The 14,303-nt window shown below is 47.2% G+C and overlaps 1 protein-coding gene across 2 annotated transcripts in view; it reads left to right on the forward strand.

The window, feature by feature from the left end:
* Positions 1–14,303, forward strand: part of TPCN1 (two pore segment channel 1) — a 68,257-nt gene that overhangs the window by 35,908 nt on the left and 18,046 nt on the right. For both annotated transcript variants that reach the window (XM_056528759.1, XM_056528758.1), the window contains exons 16-17: positions 934–990; positions 3,554–3,607. In XM_056528759.1, the coding sequence (XP_056384734.1) occupies positions 934–990; positions 3,554–3,607 (111 nt within the window). The remainder of the gene's footprint in view (positions 1–933; positions 991–3,553; positions 3,608–14,303) is intronic.

Raw genomic sequence — 14,303 nt, forward strand, 5'->3', positions numbered from 1 at the left:
TTATCTATCATCCAAACTATCCTGTGTTGACACTTTTCATAAATTTTTCTCTTCTGTCCAAGCCCAGGTAGATTAGCTACAGTGCTATGGGTTGCAAACTTCTTGATAATGTTGCACACTGTGGACAAAAGCAAATCTAGATCTCTGGAGATGGACTTGTAGATTTTTATATTGCCCTCACCTGTTACTTGCCCCAGGTGAGTTTAAAGAGCATCACATGCTTGAAACAATCTTATTTTTCCACTATTTTGAAAGGGGGCCAATAATTTTGTCCAGCCCATTTTTGGAATTTGGTGTGACATTATGTCCAATTTGCTTTTTTTCCTCCCTTTTTTTTGGTTTTGTTCCAATACACACAAAGGGAATAAACATGTGTATAGCAAAATATGTGTTACTGCAATCCTTTTCTGTGAGAAATACTTAATTTTCTAGAAAAATTTCAGGGGTGCCAACATTTACGGCCATGACTGTATATACAGGGATAAATATTTAACTTAGGCCATGTTTACACGACAGAATGTCCGTATGGAATTCTGCTTGAATCTTCTGCACGGACATTCTTCAGCAGCAGAGTCACATTGATTTCAATTGGATTTTGCTGCTCTGTTCACACGGCAGAAATTCTGCTACGGCAACATCTGCCGCAAAAATATTGATTCCAGCATCCGCAAAAACATTGAACATGTGCAATATTTTTGCATGCGGATTCCACAAAAAAATGCATTGCCGTCTAGGAGACCACGCATTTCCAAGCAATCCTAATGCCGGCATGTTCTTCGGGCGCTCTGCTGTCCACACAGAAATTTTTCATTCTGACATTCCACCATGTGAACATAGCCTTAGTGGTTCTTATGTTGTGCCACAGTTATTCCCCATAATCTTAATTTTCATTTTTCTACGTCTCATCATCCCTGCTTTTTGTTTCCTCCATAGATGCTGTAGTAGCTGTTAATGGTTTCTGGATTTTAATTGAGACCTTTATGGTAAAAGGTGAGCAGTTGTGAGAGTATTGTATGCCCTTGTTTATGTGTGTAGCAGTCTCAAAAATCTCTTCAGCTTTCAACCAGTGTGTACAAAGTAGGTATCGACCGATTATCGGTATGGCCGATATTATCGGCCGATAATCAAGATTTTGGGCACTATCGGTATCGGCAATTACCTTGCCGATAATGCCCCGCCCCCCGCAAACACCCCGCGACCCCCTCCCCCCCCCGCCCCGCCGCACCGCGATCGCCCCCCGACCCACCGCACCCCCCACTGTAGTGCTGGGTGGTATACCGGCATGGATTTTTGCCCATACCGCTATACCAGTCGGGTCCCTCCCCCACCCTCCGAGTCAATAAAAAAAATTAAACTTACCCGTAATGGGGGGTGGTCCGGGCCCTCCATCCTTCCTGTAGTGTCCGGCGGCATTCCGGGTGGAGGGTGAACCGGTCCGGGCTGTCCTTCTCCGGGGGTCATCTTCTCCACTCCGGGCAGGCTCCGGCCTAGTACACTGCATAGACGCCGCTACGCCGTGACATCAGGTGCGTCGCTGTGCACAGGCGTCACTGCGCAGCGGCGTCTATGCTGCGTTACTAGGCCGGTGCCTGCCCGGAGTGGAGAAGATGACCCCCGGAGAAGAAGGACAGCCCGGACCGGTTCACCCTCCACCCGGAATGCCGCCGGACACTACAGGAAGGATGGATGGCCCGGACCACCCTGACAGGTAGGGGGAGAGAAGCGGGTGGTGGCGGCGGCGGCCTATGGCACCGCAAAAGCCACTGCAGTGCATTGATTTAAAGCGCCCGCTTTAAATCAATGATCTGCAGTGGTGTCGCGGGGGGCATAAATAGCCGATAACTTATACCGGAATATCGGTATAAGTTATCGGCTATCGGCCCTAACCTCCACCGATTATCGGTATCGGCCCTAAAAAAAAAGATATTGGTCGATCCCTAGTACAAAGTGACTTCTCTCAATCAGTGATGTAACAATACACTATGACGCTATCTGCAGTAATACTGTGGGTTGTTGGTGAATTATTTTAGACAGGGATCCTCACAGCAGACTGCCTAGTTATGTGAGGCTGCAGAGCGCTGGGTTTAGTTCCTTCTAAAGCTGGTACAGCCTGCATCACAAATTGTATTTTTCTTTGCACAGCAACACTCCCAGCCACCTGCTGTGCAAGGAACTACACAGCCGGATTCATGTGAATGGAGCTGTGTTTTGTACTTCCCTGCACAGCAGGTGGCCAGGAGGGCTGTAGTAGGGCTGTTGTGCAGGAGAACTGCTGAAAGAACATCTTTTTGTTTCAGATCTGTGAGTCCAGACCCGAGGAGTTAAATGTTCTAACATTTAGTAATAGGAAAATATCCCTTTAATAATATTGTCAAGCTTGTCTTTCTCTTGTCTTCATTTGGATAGTCAGATAGAACTCTTGTCACATGAAGTGCTGACCATTTCTGCCCAGACAAGATTGACAGCTCTCTTCTTTTGTACACTGCTATGTAGAATGCTTTCCATCGTGACAGGTGGAATGGAAAGCTCCCACTCTCATATATCTCAATCTCAAGAGTATGTTTGACCCTCGATTATCAATAATAATAATAATTATTATTATTATTTAATTTTTTTTGTTTAAGTACTTATTTTGCATTTTTGAAAAAAAATACAAACATACTCCAGTTAGTTACGGAGCAAGGCTCAAAAGGGTTTATAAAGAAAGCAGGTGGCAAAGTGTCCAACAGCATGAGAAATGGTACAGATAACCATCCATAAAAGCCTCAGTTATCATTTGAGCAGGCAGAATCGGGGCACCCACCCCGCACCCCCTGGAGCAGATAGGCCCAACAATGACAAACAAACAACCATACTCACACACCATTCATACCCCGGTGCTTCCAATCCCCTCACCAACACCAAAGAAGTCACACCAAGTATTGCCCAGGAGAATCCGTGGGGACATCAAGGAGAGCCAAAGGCATCCAGATCTTATCAAATTTCTTTGGGCATTTACGGCTGATATACAGGGCCTGATACAACGGAACGTTCTTATTCTCTAAACTAACCCACCTAGAGAGAGAAGGGGGAGGTATCCTTTCAAGTCATCACCACCACCTTGCGTGCACAATAGAGGAGAAACCAGATTAAAAGGCACCTATGAGCACCCGACTCAACATCATTAACAAGTCCCAGTAGGCAAATCAAGTCCCAGTTCCCAATGTCACAGTTATTCTCCTTCCAGCCACTTAAAACCACAGTTCACAAAAATCACAGCTATATGTCCTGTAACATAATATTTCAAATTAAATAAGGTTTTTCCCAAAAGATATATTTTTATGGAATAGGGTTAGGATATATTAAATATGTCTGAATCTTTGGGGGTCCGGCCACTAAGAGTGTTAGGTAATTGACTTGGAGTGTGAAATACTTTGGCAAATGTATTAGCAGGTATGAAAATATTTGAAAATATGAGCTTTTCAGAATGGCTGCTTTGATAAAATGAGAAATTATTCAATATAATGACAGATATCTTCCAAAATATTTTACCTAAATTTCTTTTGTCTTTTAGGTGGCAACTTCTTTCCTCAAGGTGTTCCCTGGAGCTATATTGTCTTTCTCACAAGTAAGTCCTTATGACCTGTAAATCCACACCGAGCAGGCAACATACAGCTGTCTGGAAATATTCAATATAAGGAAATCATAGTTAGGGGTTCAGCAAAACACATCCGAAGCCTGAATGGGCTCCCAAACTTGGTAACATATGTTTACAACAGCTTATTTAATTCTACAGATGCTCTGCAGACAATATCAGTTCTCAGAGCTCAGTTACATCCAGTCGTCAGGTGACCTCTTCAGTGACTGGAGTCATCCACTTTCCCTTCTCTTCTCCTCTCTATCAGGCCCAGAAAGCTTCTTCCAGCCACTTGTCTGTGCAGAGTTTACTACCCACACGTCTTTGTTCCTCGTTTTTCAGCACCCTCCTTGCCTATTCCCTACCTCTCACACAATCCTCCCATCCTGTTGCCCCTTTAATAGCACCATCCTGCTGTTTCCCCCCAATACCAGGCCTGCTGCTGTCTCAGAGGCCCTTAAAATTGAAGTTATCTACTTAAAGGAGTAGTTTCATGAAAAGAAACATATCCCCTATCATTAGTTTTAGATAGCAGGGGTCCAAGCGCTGGAGCCTCCAGCGATTTCTTGTTAGAGCCCCAGCTCTCCCCTGGAACGGCGCGTCAATGACCCCCGCCCGAAGCAGGGGTCACCACTCCTCCTCTATATATCTTTATGGGAGAGCAATTTGCTATCTTTGGTTCTCCCATAGAGATATATGGAGAGGGCCTGGTGGCCCTAAAACTTATCCCCTATCCCGTGGGCAGGGAATATGTTTTTTTGCATGTGAAATCTCCTGTAACCCCTTATAGGATGGAGCTCATTATAACCCTAAGGACGGGAACATTTTTTGCAAAGGTGACCTTTAGAGATGAGCGAACTTACAGTAAATTTGATTCATCATGAACTTCTCGGCTCTGCAGTTGATGACTTATCCTGCGTAAATTAGTTCAGCCTTCAGGTGCTCCGGTGGGCTGGAAAAGGTGGATACATTCCTAGGAAAGAGTCTCCTAGGACTGTATCCACCTTTTCCAGCCCACCGGAGCACCTGAAAGCTGAACTCATTTATGCAGGAAAAGTCATCAACTGCCGAGCCGAGAAGTTCATGACAAATCGAATTTACTGTAAGTTCGCTCATCTCTAGTGACCTCTATCATTTATGTATTAATAACTCTGGGATGCTTTTACTTATAAATTTGATTCCGAGATTTTTTTTGTGACATATTCTACTTTATGTTAGTGGTAAATTTACGTCGATACTTGCATCATTTCTTGGTGAAAAATTCCAAAATTTCAGGAAAATTTTGAAAATGTAGCATTTTTCTAACTTTGAAGCTCTCTGCTTGTAAGGAAAATAGACATTCAAAATAAATTATATATTGATTCACATATACAATATGTCTACTTTATGTTTGCATCATAAAGTTGACACGTTTTTACTTTTTGAAGACATCACAGGGCCTCAAAATATAGCAGCAATTATCAAATTTTTCCCGAAAATTTAAAAATCAGACTTTTTCAGGGACCAGTTAAGTTTAGAAGTGAATTTGAGGGTCTTTATGTTAGAAATGTCCTATAATGGACCCCATTATGAAAACTGCACCCCTCAAAGTATTCACAATGACATTCAAAAAGTGTGTTAACCCTTTAGGTGTTTCACAGGAATAGCAGCAAAATGGAGGAGAAAAATCAAAATCTCAATTTTTTACACTAAAATGTTATTGTAGCCCCATTTTTCTCATTTTTACAAGGGGTAAAAAGGCCCCCCCAAAACCTGTAATTCATTTTCTCTTGAGTAAGGAAAAACCTCACATGTGGATGTAAAGTGCTTTGTGGGTGCACTAGAGTGCTCAGAATGGAAGGAGCGACAATGGCATTTAGGAGAGCGAATTTTGCTGAAATGGTTTTGACGTGTGACGTCACGCCCCGCCCCCTCAATACAGGTCTATGGGAGGTCCGTCACACCCCCTCCCATATAGAACAAAAAGTCCCAGCACTCACCAAGTTGCAAGCCAATTTGCATTTATTGTATGCGGGTAAACAGGACGCGTTTCGGCAAAGCCTTCCTCTGCTGTCAGAGACTTTGCCGAAACGCGTCCTGTTTACCCGCATACAATAAAGGCAAATTGGCTTGCAACTTGGTGAGTGTCGGGACTTTTTGTTCTATATGCCTGTTTCTTCCACGTGCACCACCCACCACAGAAGTGGCGACTCTTTTTCCTATATTACACCCCTTCCCATAGACTTGCATTGAGGGGGCGGAGTCGTGACGTCACACGGGGCGGAGTCGTGACATCACGCTCTTCCGCCATTGTGGTCAGAATCCGAAGCCTCCAGCGTTGCCGGTGTGAGGTAGAAGCCGTACAGGTGGGTGCTGCAGCCGAGATCCCGGGGGTCCCAAGCAGCGGGACCCCAGCGATCTGACATCTTATCCCCTATCTTTTGGATAGGGGATAAGATGTCTAGGGGTGCGGAGTGCCCCTTTAACACCCCACAGGTGATTGACAAACTTTCGTTAAAGTGGAACTTGAAAATGAAAAGTTTGATTTTTAACACTAAAATGCTTTTCATTTTCACAAGGAGTAATAGGAGAAAATGCCCCCCAAAATTTGTAACCCCATTTCTCTCGAGTAAGGAAATACCTCATATGTGGATGTTAAGTGCTCTCTGGGTGCACTAGAGGGCTCAGCAGGAAAGGAGCAACATTGGGCTTTTGGAGAGTGAATTTTGCTGAAATGGTTTTTGGGGGGCATGTTCCATTTAGGAAGCCCCCATGATGCCAGAACAGTAAAAAAAAAAAAAAAAAAAAAATATTTTTGAAACTAAACCCCTCAAAGAACATAACAAGGTGCATAGTGAGCCTTAACACCCCACAGGTGATTGATGAACTTTCGTTAAATTAGGACGTAAAAAATATATATATATATATATTTTCAATAAAATGCTGGTGTTACCCCAAATTTTTCATTTTCACAAGGGGTAATAGGAGAAAAAGCCCCCAAAAATTTGTAACCCCATTTCTTCTGAATATGGAAATTCCCCATATGTGGATGTAAAGCGCTCTGTGTGTGAACTACAATGCTCAGAAGAGAAGGAGCGCCATTGGGCTTTTGGAGAGAGAATTTGGTTGGAATGGAAGTCATGGGCTATGTGGGTTTACAAAGCCCCCTGTGGTGCCAGAAGAGTGGATTCCCCCACATGTGACCCAATTTTGGAAACTACACCTGTCACAGAATTTAATAAGGGGTGCAGTGAGCATTTACACCCCACTGGCATTTGACAGATCTTTGGAACAGTGGGCTGTGCAAATGAAAAATAAAATTTTTCTATTTTACGGACAACTGTTCAAAAAATCTATCAGACACCTGTGGGGTGTAAATGCTCACTGCACCCCTTATTACATTCCGTGAGGGGTGTAGTTTCCAAAATGGGGTCGCATGTGGGGGGGGGGGGTCCACTGTTCTGGCACCATGGGGGCTTTGTAAACACACACCACCTTCAATTCCAGCCTATTTCTCTCTTCAAAAGCCCAATGGCGCTCCTTGTCTTCTGAGCATTGTAGTTCGCCCGCAGAGCACTTTACATCCACATATGGGGTATTTCCATACTCACAAAAAATGGGGTTACAGATTTTGGGAGGCTTATTTCCTATTACCCCTTGTGAAAATGAAAAATTTGGGGTAACACCAGCATTTCAGGAAAATTTTTTTTTTTTTTTAGTTTTCATGTCCAACTTTAACGAAAATTTGTCAAAGGCCTGTGGGGTGTTAAGGCTCACTATACCCCTTATGTTCCTTGAGGGGTAACAAGGGGTATAGTGAGCCTTATCACCCAATTTAGGACTCAAATGTACATGGCGCTCTCTCACTCCTGAGCCATGTAGTTCGTCCGTAGAGCATTTTACGTCCACATATGGGGTATTTCTGTACTCGGAAGAAATTTTGTTAGAAATTTTGGGGGTCTTTTTCTCCTTTTACCTCTTGTGAAAATGAAAAGTATGGAGAAACACCAGCATGTTAGTGTAAAATTTTTTATTTTTTTACACTAACATGCTGGTGTAACCCCCAACTTTTCCTTTTCATAAAGGGTAAAAGGAGAAAAAGCCCCCCAACATTTGTAGTGCAATTTCTCCCAAGTACAGAAATACCCCATATGTGGCCCTAAGTTGTTGCCTTGAAATATGACAGGGCTCCGAAGTGAGAGAGCTCCATGCGCATTTGAGGCCTAAATGAGGAATTTGCTATAGGGGCGAACCCGGATACAAGGATCGGGCTTATACGGAGGCTCCACTCCATCTCCAATAGCAACCAGCGATAGATATAAATCACACTTGGCAGTCAAATGAATTTTCTTATTGCTTTTTCTTTAGTATTCAATTTTCATAGGACAAATATCGATCAGCAGATCACCAATTTCATATTCTTAAATAGATACAAAAGCTTTTCACCCAAAGTGCTCACTAAACACGCCCGACAGTCCTTGTTCAGCCGAACCGGATGAGTTTCACCCTTTCACTGACCTTCCTTCCATCCTCTCACAAAGGGGTAGACAGGTGAGTAGTTGTCGGACACTTCCGACGTTTCGGAGGACACGCCCCCTTTCTCAAGTGACACTATCGTGCACCCACCACCATTTACATAGTATTTCACATCTCGCGCGAACTCCGTTCTGTAACAAGAGATTCCATATTAAAATAGAAGCATAGGACGCTTCATAATTAAAATCAAACATTCTATGATTCACAGCAGCAATACTAAGATGTTATATCACCAGAATAACAAACCATTCTAAATTTCCCTTAGGAACAATGCCAAAAAATTGTTACTTTCTTTTACAGATGTTATTTTACAGGAACACCGAAAATTTACAGATTTCATTGAGCCCAGCCTGGTTCAATGAATTCAATGCTTCAATCCAAAAAACTTCTTTGCAGTAACCTCCTTTTTATATTCTCTTCTGAACTCCCTTCCACTTCTTCAATAACCATCCAGCGTAATTTTCGGGCTTGGTGACCCCTGTTTCCCCGGTTTGAAAATGTATAATGGTTTGTTATTCTGGTGATATAACATCTTAGTATTGCAGCTATGAATTATCATAGAATGTTTGATTTTAATTATGAAGTTAAGTCCTATGCTTCTATTGTAATATGAAATCTCTCCTTACAGAACTGAGTTCGCGCGAGATGTGAAATACTATGTAAATGGTGGTGGGTGCACGATAGGGTCACTTGAGAAAGGGGGCGTGTCCTCCGAAACATCGGAAGTGTCCGGCAACTACTCACCTGTCTACCCCTTCGTGAGAGGATGGAAGGAAGGTCAGCTCCGGAATGCCTGTGAAAGGGTGAAGCTCATCCGGTTCGGCTGAACAAGGACTGTCGGGCGTATTTAGTGAGCACTTTGGGTGAAAAGCTTTTGTATCTATTTAAGAATATGAAATTGGTGATCTGCTGATCGATAGTTGTACTATGAAAATTGAATACTAAAGAAAAAGCATTAAAAAATTCATTTGACTGCCAAGTGTGATTTATATCTATCGCTGGTTGCTGGGAATTGTAGTTTTGCAACATCTGGAGGGCCACAGTTTGGAGACCACTGTATAGTGGTCTCCAAACTGTGCCACTTAAGATGTTGCAAAACTCCAACTCCCAGCATGCCCAGACATGTACTTTGTACTTCACACAGTAACAATAGCCTCCTTTGTCTCCGCACAAAATAGCAGTGTCCTATCGTGCCTTCCTCAGAGTAATGGTGCCCCTACACAGAAAAAGTACCACTCTAATCCCTTTTTGCAGTGCACTACCCTAGTGCCCCCTTACTGCTCCTAAAAAATGTTAGTGCATCCACAATTGAGGTATTTCCATACAGTAAATGTGTCTCCTCCCCTTCCTCTACTACCAATTTCTAGGGATCCCCTTATCTCGGGGTCTCCAGTGGGGGGGGGGGGGGGGGAAAGGGACTTCTCTTCTTTTTTATTTTAGTGGTGTCGGGTGCCTATTTATTCCTCAGTACCGGGGCCCTGGGGTTTGCGGGGCAGTTTCCTCTCCCTCCCCTTCTGCCTCCCCGGTACTGCTTACTTTGGGGACATGGCGGCAGCTTTATCTGGGTGCCGGCCGCAGCTCCGGCAGCTGTGCTGCGATCACGCGGCCGGCATCTTTACTTTAGTTTTCACCGGACTCGAGATGCTGGCCGCAGATGCTCTCGTGCGCCTGGCGTCTTTCATTTCTCGTGAGCCGGCATTTACAGCTAGTGGGGCACTTGTGTTACTTCAATGGCGGAGGCCGGAGCTTCTCCCCACCCGCGCTTTGTCGCGCGGCGGAGCTCCCCCCGCTTTTTTACGACCGGCCAATGGCTGTTTGCACGCGCACCAGGGAGTCACTGATGTACCTATCAGTGTGGTGCGTGAGCTTTGGGGTCATTCTCCACCAATGAGGGCTGTCCTGGGCAGAGACAGTCTCTTCTGCTACATGAACCGCAGCTGTTCCTGGTCTCCTCAGCTCCAGCACTCCAGCCTGTCTTCTGCTCCGGCTTCTTCTAGAGGGACACAGAACTGGTGAGGTTGCTCCATTTTCATTTTGCTGACTACTTTTACTAGCAGTTATGTCCGACCCCAGACAGGCGACCGCGACCCTGGTCACCTGTTATACTTGTGTGAGTTGTAAGACCCAAATTTCCACTGAATCCGCCTGCTCAAGATGTTCCCCTGGAATGCGTGGAGTTCGTCCCTCCCCCAGAGTGTGTTTCTTCCCTTACTCAGTCGATTTCTGAACTGGCTAGGGTCTCCAAATCTGTGGCTTCTGCCTTGGAGCGGTCTTCCCTGCGGGCTTCTCCCAGGGAGTCCCGTTCTGTATCTCCTGACCCCCTATTCCAACGCGCTCACAAGCGCTCTAAGGTGGTTGCCTCTGGCTCTTCTCTAGAGTCACGCACTCGGGATAGACATTCTTCCCGCAGGTCTCTCTCCTCTTCCCCGGTTAACCGGCAGCACCCCCTATTCAGGGGCCGTTCTCCGGGTCATAATCATAGGTCTCCGTCTCTTCGTTTCAGGTCTCATACTGCTCTGTCCAAGGCTACCTCCGCATATTCCCACTCCCCAGGGGAAATAGCGGATTATGGGTCGGAATCCGCCTCGGATCATGAGGACCACTCTGCAGCGTGAAATGGGGGACGGGTTGGTTTCCGCCATCAGGGACACTTTTTGTCTGGAGGACCCAGGAACTTCGGATCCTGATCCGGAAGTTTCCTTTTGCCGATCTCTACGTTCTCCCAAGGCTTTCAGTTCTCATGCGGAATTTGACACCGTGTTGGATGCGGCTTGAAAGCACCCGGACAGAAACCTTCAGGGAACCAAGAAGATTCATGCTGTTTCCCTTTCCTCCGGACCTTGTTGCTAAGTGGACGGTGCTGCCTAAGGTTGATCCTCCAGTCTCCCGCCTGTCCAAATCCACTACTCTGCCTCTTGCAGATGCAGCATCACTTAAGGATCCTGCTGACAAGAAGATTAAGAACTTGCTTCCCACCTTTGCTTCCGTTTGGGTGGCCAAGGCTGTTTCGTGTTTCGGTTTGGGCATCCCAACTTCACCAGGGCATCCTTTCGGGTGCTTCCCTGGAGGACTTGGCGGATGTTGCTCGCCAGCTCTCTCAGTCCTGTGATTTTATCTGCTCAGCAGCCTCGTTGCACTGCTTTTGCTTCAGGTAATTTGGTTGCCATTCGCCGCTCCATGTGGCTGAAGGCATGGGATGCTGATGCGGCTTCAAAAAGATCACTAACAGTGTTGCCCTTTTCCGATTCCCGACTCTTTGGGAAACAGCTAGATGAAATTATCTCCGAAGTTACGGGGGGTAAGAGTTCTCTGCTTCCGCAGAACAAGTCTCGTCACTCCGATTCCTATTGGAAGTGGACTTCCTTTCAGCCATTTGCATCGGGTCGTCCTCCCAAACAGGCGCCCTCCCAAGCTTGGAAAGCCCCTTCCTTCAATGCACGTACTTCCTGGAAGTCTGGAAACCGCCGCCAAGTCTGGTTCCCGCAAGCCTTCCTCGTCCTGAAGGGGTGCCCCCACCCGCATCTTCATCTCGGGTGGGAGGTCGTCTGTCCTTTTTCCGGGACATTTGGCTAGCTCAGGTTCAGGACTCTTGGGTCATTTTGGAGGGTTATCGGATAGAATTTGCTTCCATCCCAAGAGATCGCTTCTTCTGCTCCCACCCTCCTCGTTCCTCTTCTTTGGCAGCAGCGTTTCAGGACGCTCTAAATACACTCCTATCTCAGGGAGTGATAGTGCAAGTTCCACCAGGGGAGCGTTTTTCAGGGTTCTACTCGAACCTCTTCATTGTTCCCAAGAAGGAGGGCACTGTACGTCCCATTCTGGACCTCGAGTTACTCAACCGCCATTTGCGTCTATGTCACTTTCGAATGGAGTTTTGCCGCTCCATAGTGGCCTCCACAGACCAGGGGGAGTTTCTTTCATTGGTGGGCATCCGGGACGCCTACCTCCACGTTTCGCTGTCCCGGCGGGTCACTTTCAATTTGTGGCTCTACCTTTTTGGTTTAGCTACGGCTCCCAGGGTCTTCATCAAGGTCATGGCGGCGGTGATTGCCATCCTTCAGACTCTGGGCATCTCAGTTCTCCCCTACCTGGACGACCTTTTGATCAAGGCCCGGTCCCAAAACCTGGAGAGCCTTCATCTCTCTTTACGGACTCTGTCCGCTTTGGGATGGGTGATCAATCAAGAGAAGTCTCACCTGTCCCCATCCCAGTCTCTGATATTTCTGGGTCTCCTTTTCGACACTGCAGCAGCCAGTGTTCGCCTTCCGTTGGACAAACGGCGCTCTCTTCAGCAGGGTGTCCGTCACTTGCGACGTCCTTCTCTGATTCCAATTTGTTTCTGCATGAGTGTTCTGGGCCGGATGGTGGCTGCCATGGAAGCAGTTCCCTTTGCCCAGTTTCATTATCGCCCCCTCCAGCTGGCCATCTTGGCCAGGTGGGACAAGTCTCCTCCGTTATCCCGGGATCGGCGGATCCTTTTGCCCCCAGCTGTTCGGCGCTCCCTCCTTTGGTGGCTCCATTCTCCCCTCCTTCTTCAGGGGTGGTCCTTCCTCCCCCTCCACTGGCAGATCGTTACGACCGATGTGAGGGCTGGGGGGGGGGGGGGGGTTCGGGACCTAACGGTCCAGGGTCACTTGTCTTTCGGAAGCTTGCCTTCCCATCAATCTTCTGGAGCTCCGGGCCATCTTTCTTTGCCTCCTCCACTGGGATTTCCTCCTTCAAGAACAGCCGGTCTGGGTTCAATCAGACAACGCGGCGGCTGTCGCATACATCAATCGCCAAGGTGGCACACGAAGTCGCTCGGCGATGGAGGAGGTCTCTAGGATTCTGACCTGGGCCGAGGCTCGAGTTCCCGCCCTCTCTGGGATCCACATTCCGGGGGTGGAGAATTGGGAAGCAGACTTTCCCAGCCGCTCTTCGGCGGATCTGGGGGAATGGTCTCTCCATTCAGAGGTGTTTGCACAGATCTGCGATCTCTGGGGGACCCCGGATGTGGATCTCTTTGCGTCTCGCCACAACAACAGGGTTCCCCGTTTTGTGGCGAAGTCACAAGACCTTCTGGCTCTGGCGGTGGATGCTCTGGTCATTCAGTGGTCGTCCTTCTGTCTTCCTTACCTTTTTTCACCTCTCCCCATCCTGCCCAGGGTTCTGCGGGAACTCAAGGCGGAGGGCGTTCCCACCATTCTGGTGGCTCCAGACTGGCCCTGACGCGCATGGTACGCAGACGTGATTCGACTGGTTGCCGACGTTCCGCTGCGTCTTCCACTTCACCCTGATCTGCTCTCCCAGGGCCCTCTCTGCCACCCCAATATACTGTCGCTGCATTTGACAGCGTGGCGGTAGAAACTGCGGTTTTGAGGACTCGGGTTTTCCTCCGGGGTGATTCGCACCGTGCTTCGAGCACAAAAGCCCTCCTCTGCCAGAATTTACCACCGCATTTGGAAGGCTTATTTCAGGTGGTGTGAGGCGCAGTCCGTTTGCCCGGTCGTGTTTTCCTTTCTGGGACTTCTTGCTTTTCTCCAATCCGGGTTGGATCAGCTTTTGACTCTCAGCTCTCGTAACCCCTTAACGACGCAGGACGTATATTTACGTCCTGCGCCGGCTCCCGCGATATGAAGCGGGATCGTGCCGCGATCCTGCATCATATCGCGTCCGTCCCGGCGCTTATCAACGGCCGGGACCCGCGGCTAATACCACACATCGCCGATCGCGGCGATGTGCGGTATTAACCCTTTAGAAGCGGCGGTCAAAGCTGACCGCCGCTTCTAAAGTGAAACTGAAAGTGACCCGGCTGCTCAGTCGGGCTGTTCGGGACCGCCGCGGTGAAATCGCGGCGTCCCGAACAGCTGACCGGACACCGGGAGGGCCCTTACCTGCCTCCTCGGTGTCCGATCGACGAATGACTGCTCCGTGCCTGAGATCCAGGCAGGAGCAGTCAAGCGCCGATAATGCTGATCACAGGCGTGTTAATACACGACAGTGATCAGCATAGGAGATCAGTGTGTGCAGTGTTATAGGTCCCTATGTTAATAAAGGTTATTTAACCCCTTCCCTAATAAAAGTTTGAATCCCTTTTCCCATAAAAAAAATAAAACAGTGTAAAAAAAAAAATAAACAAACATGTGGTATCGCCGCGTGCGTAAATGTCCGAACTATAAAAATATATAATTAA

Source organism: Hyla sarda, chromosome 1 (genome assembly GCF_029499605.1).
Source record: "Hyla sarda isolate aHylSar1 chromosome 1, aHylSar1.hap1, whole genome shotgun sequence".
NCBI classification, from domain to species: domain Eukaryota; kingdom Metazoa; phylum Chordata; class Amphibia; order Anura; family Hylidae; genus Hyla; species Hyla sarda.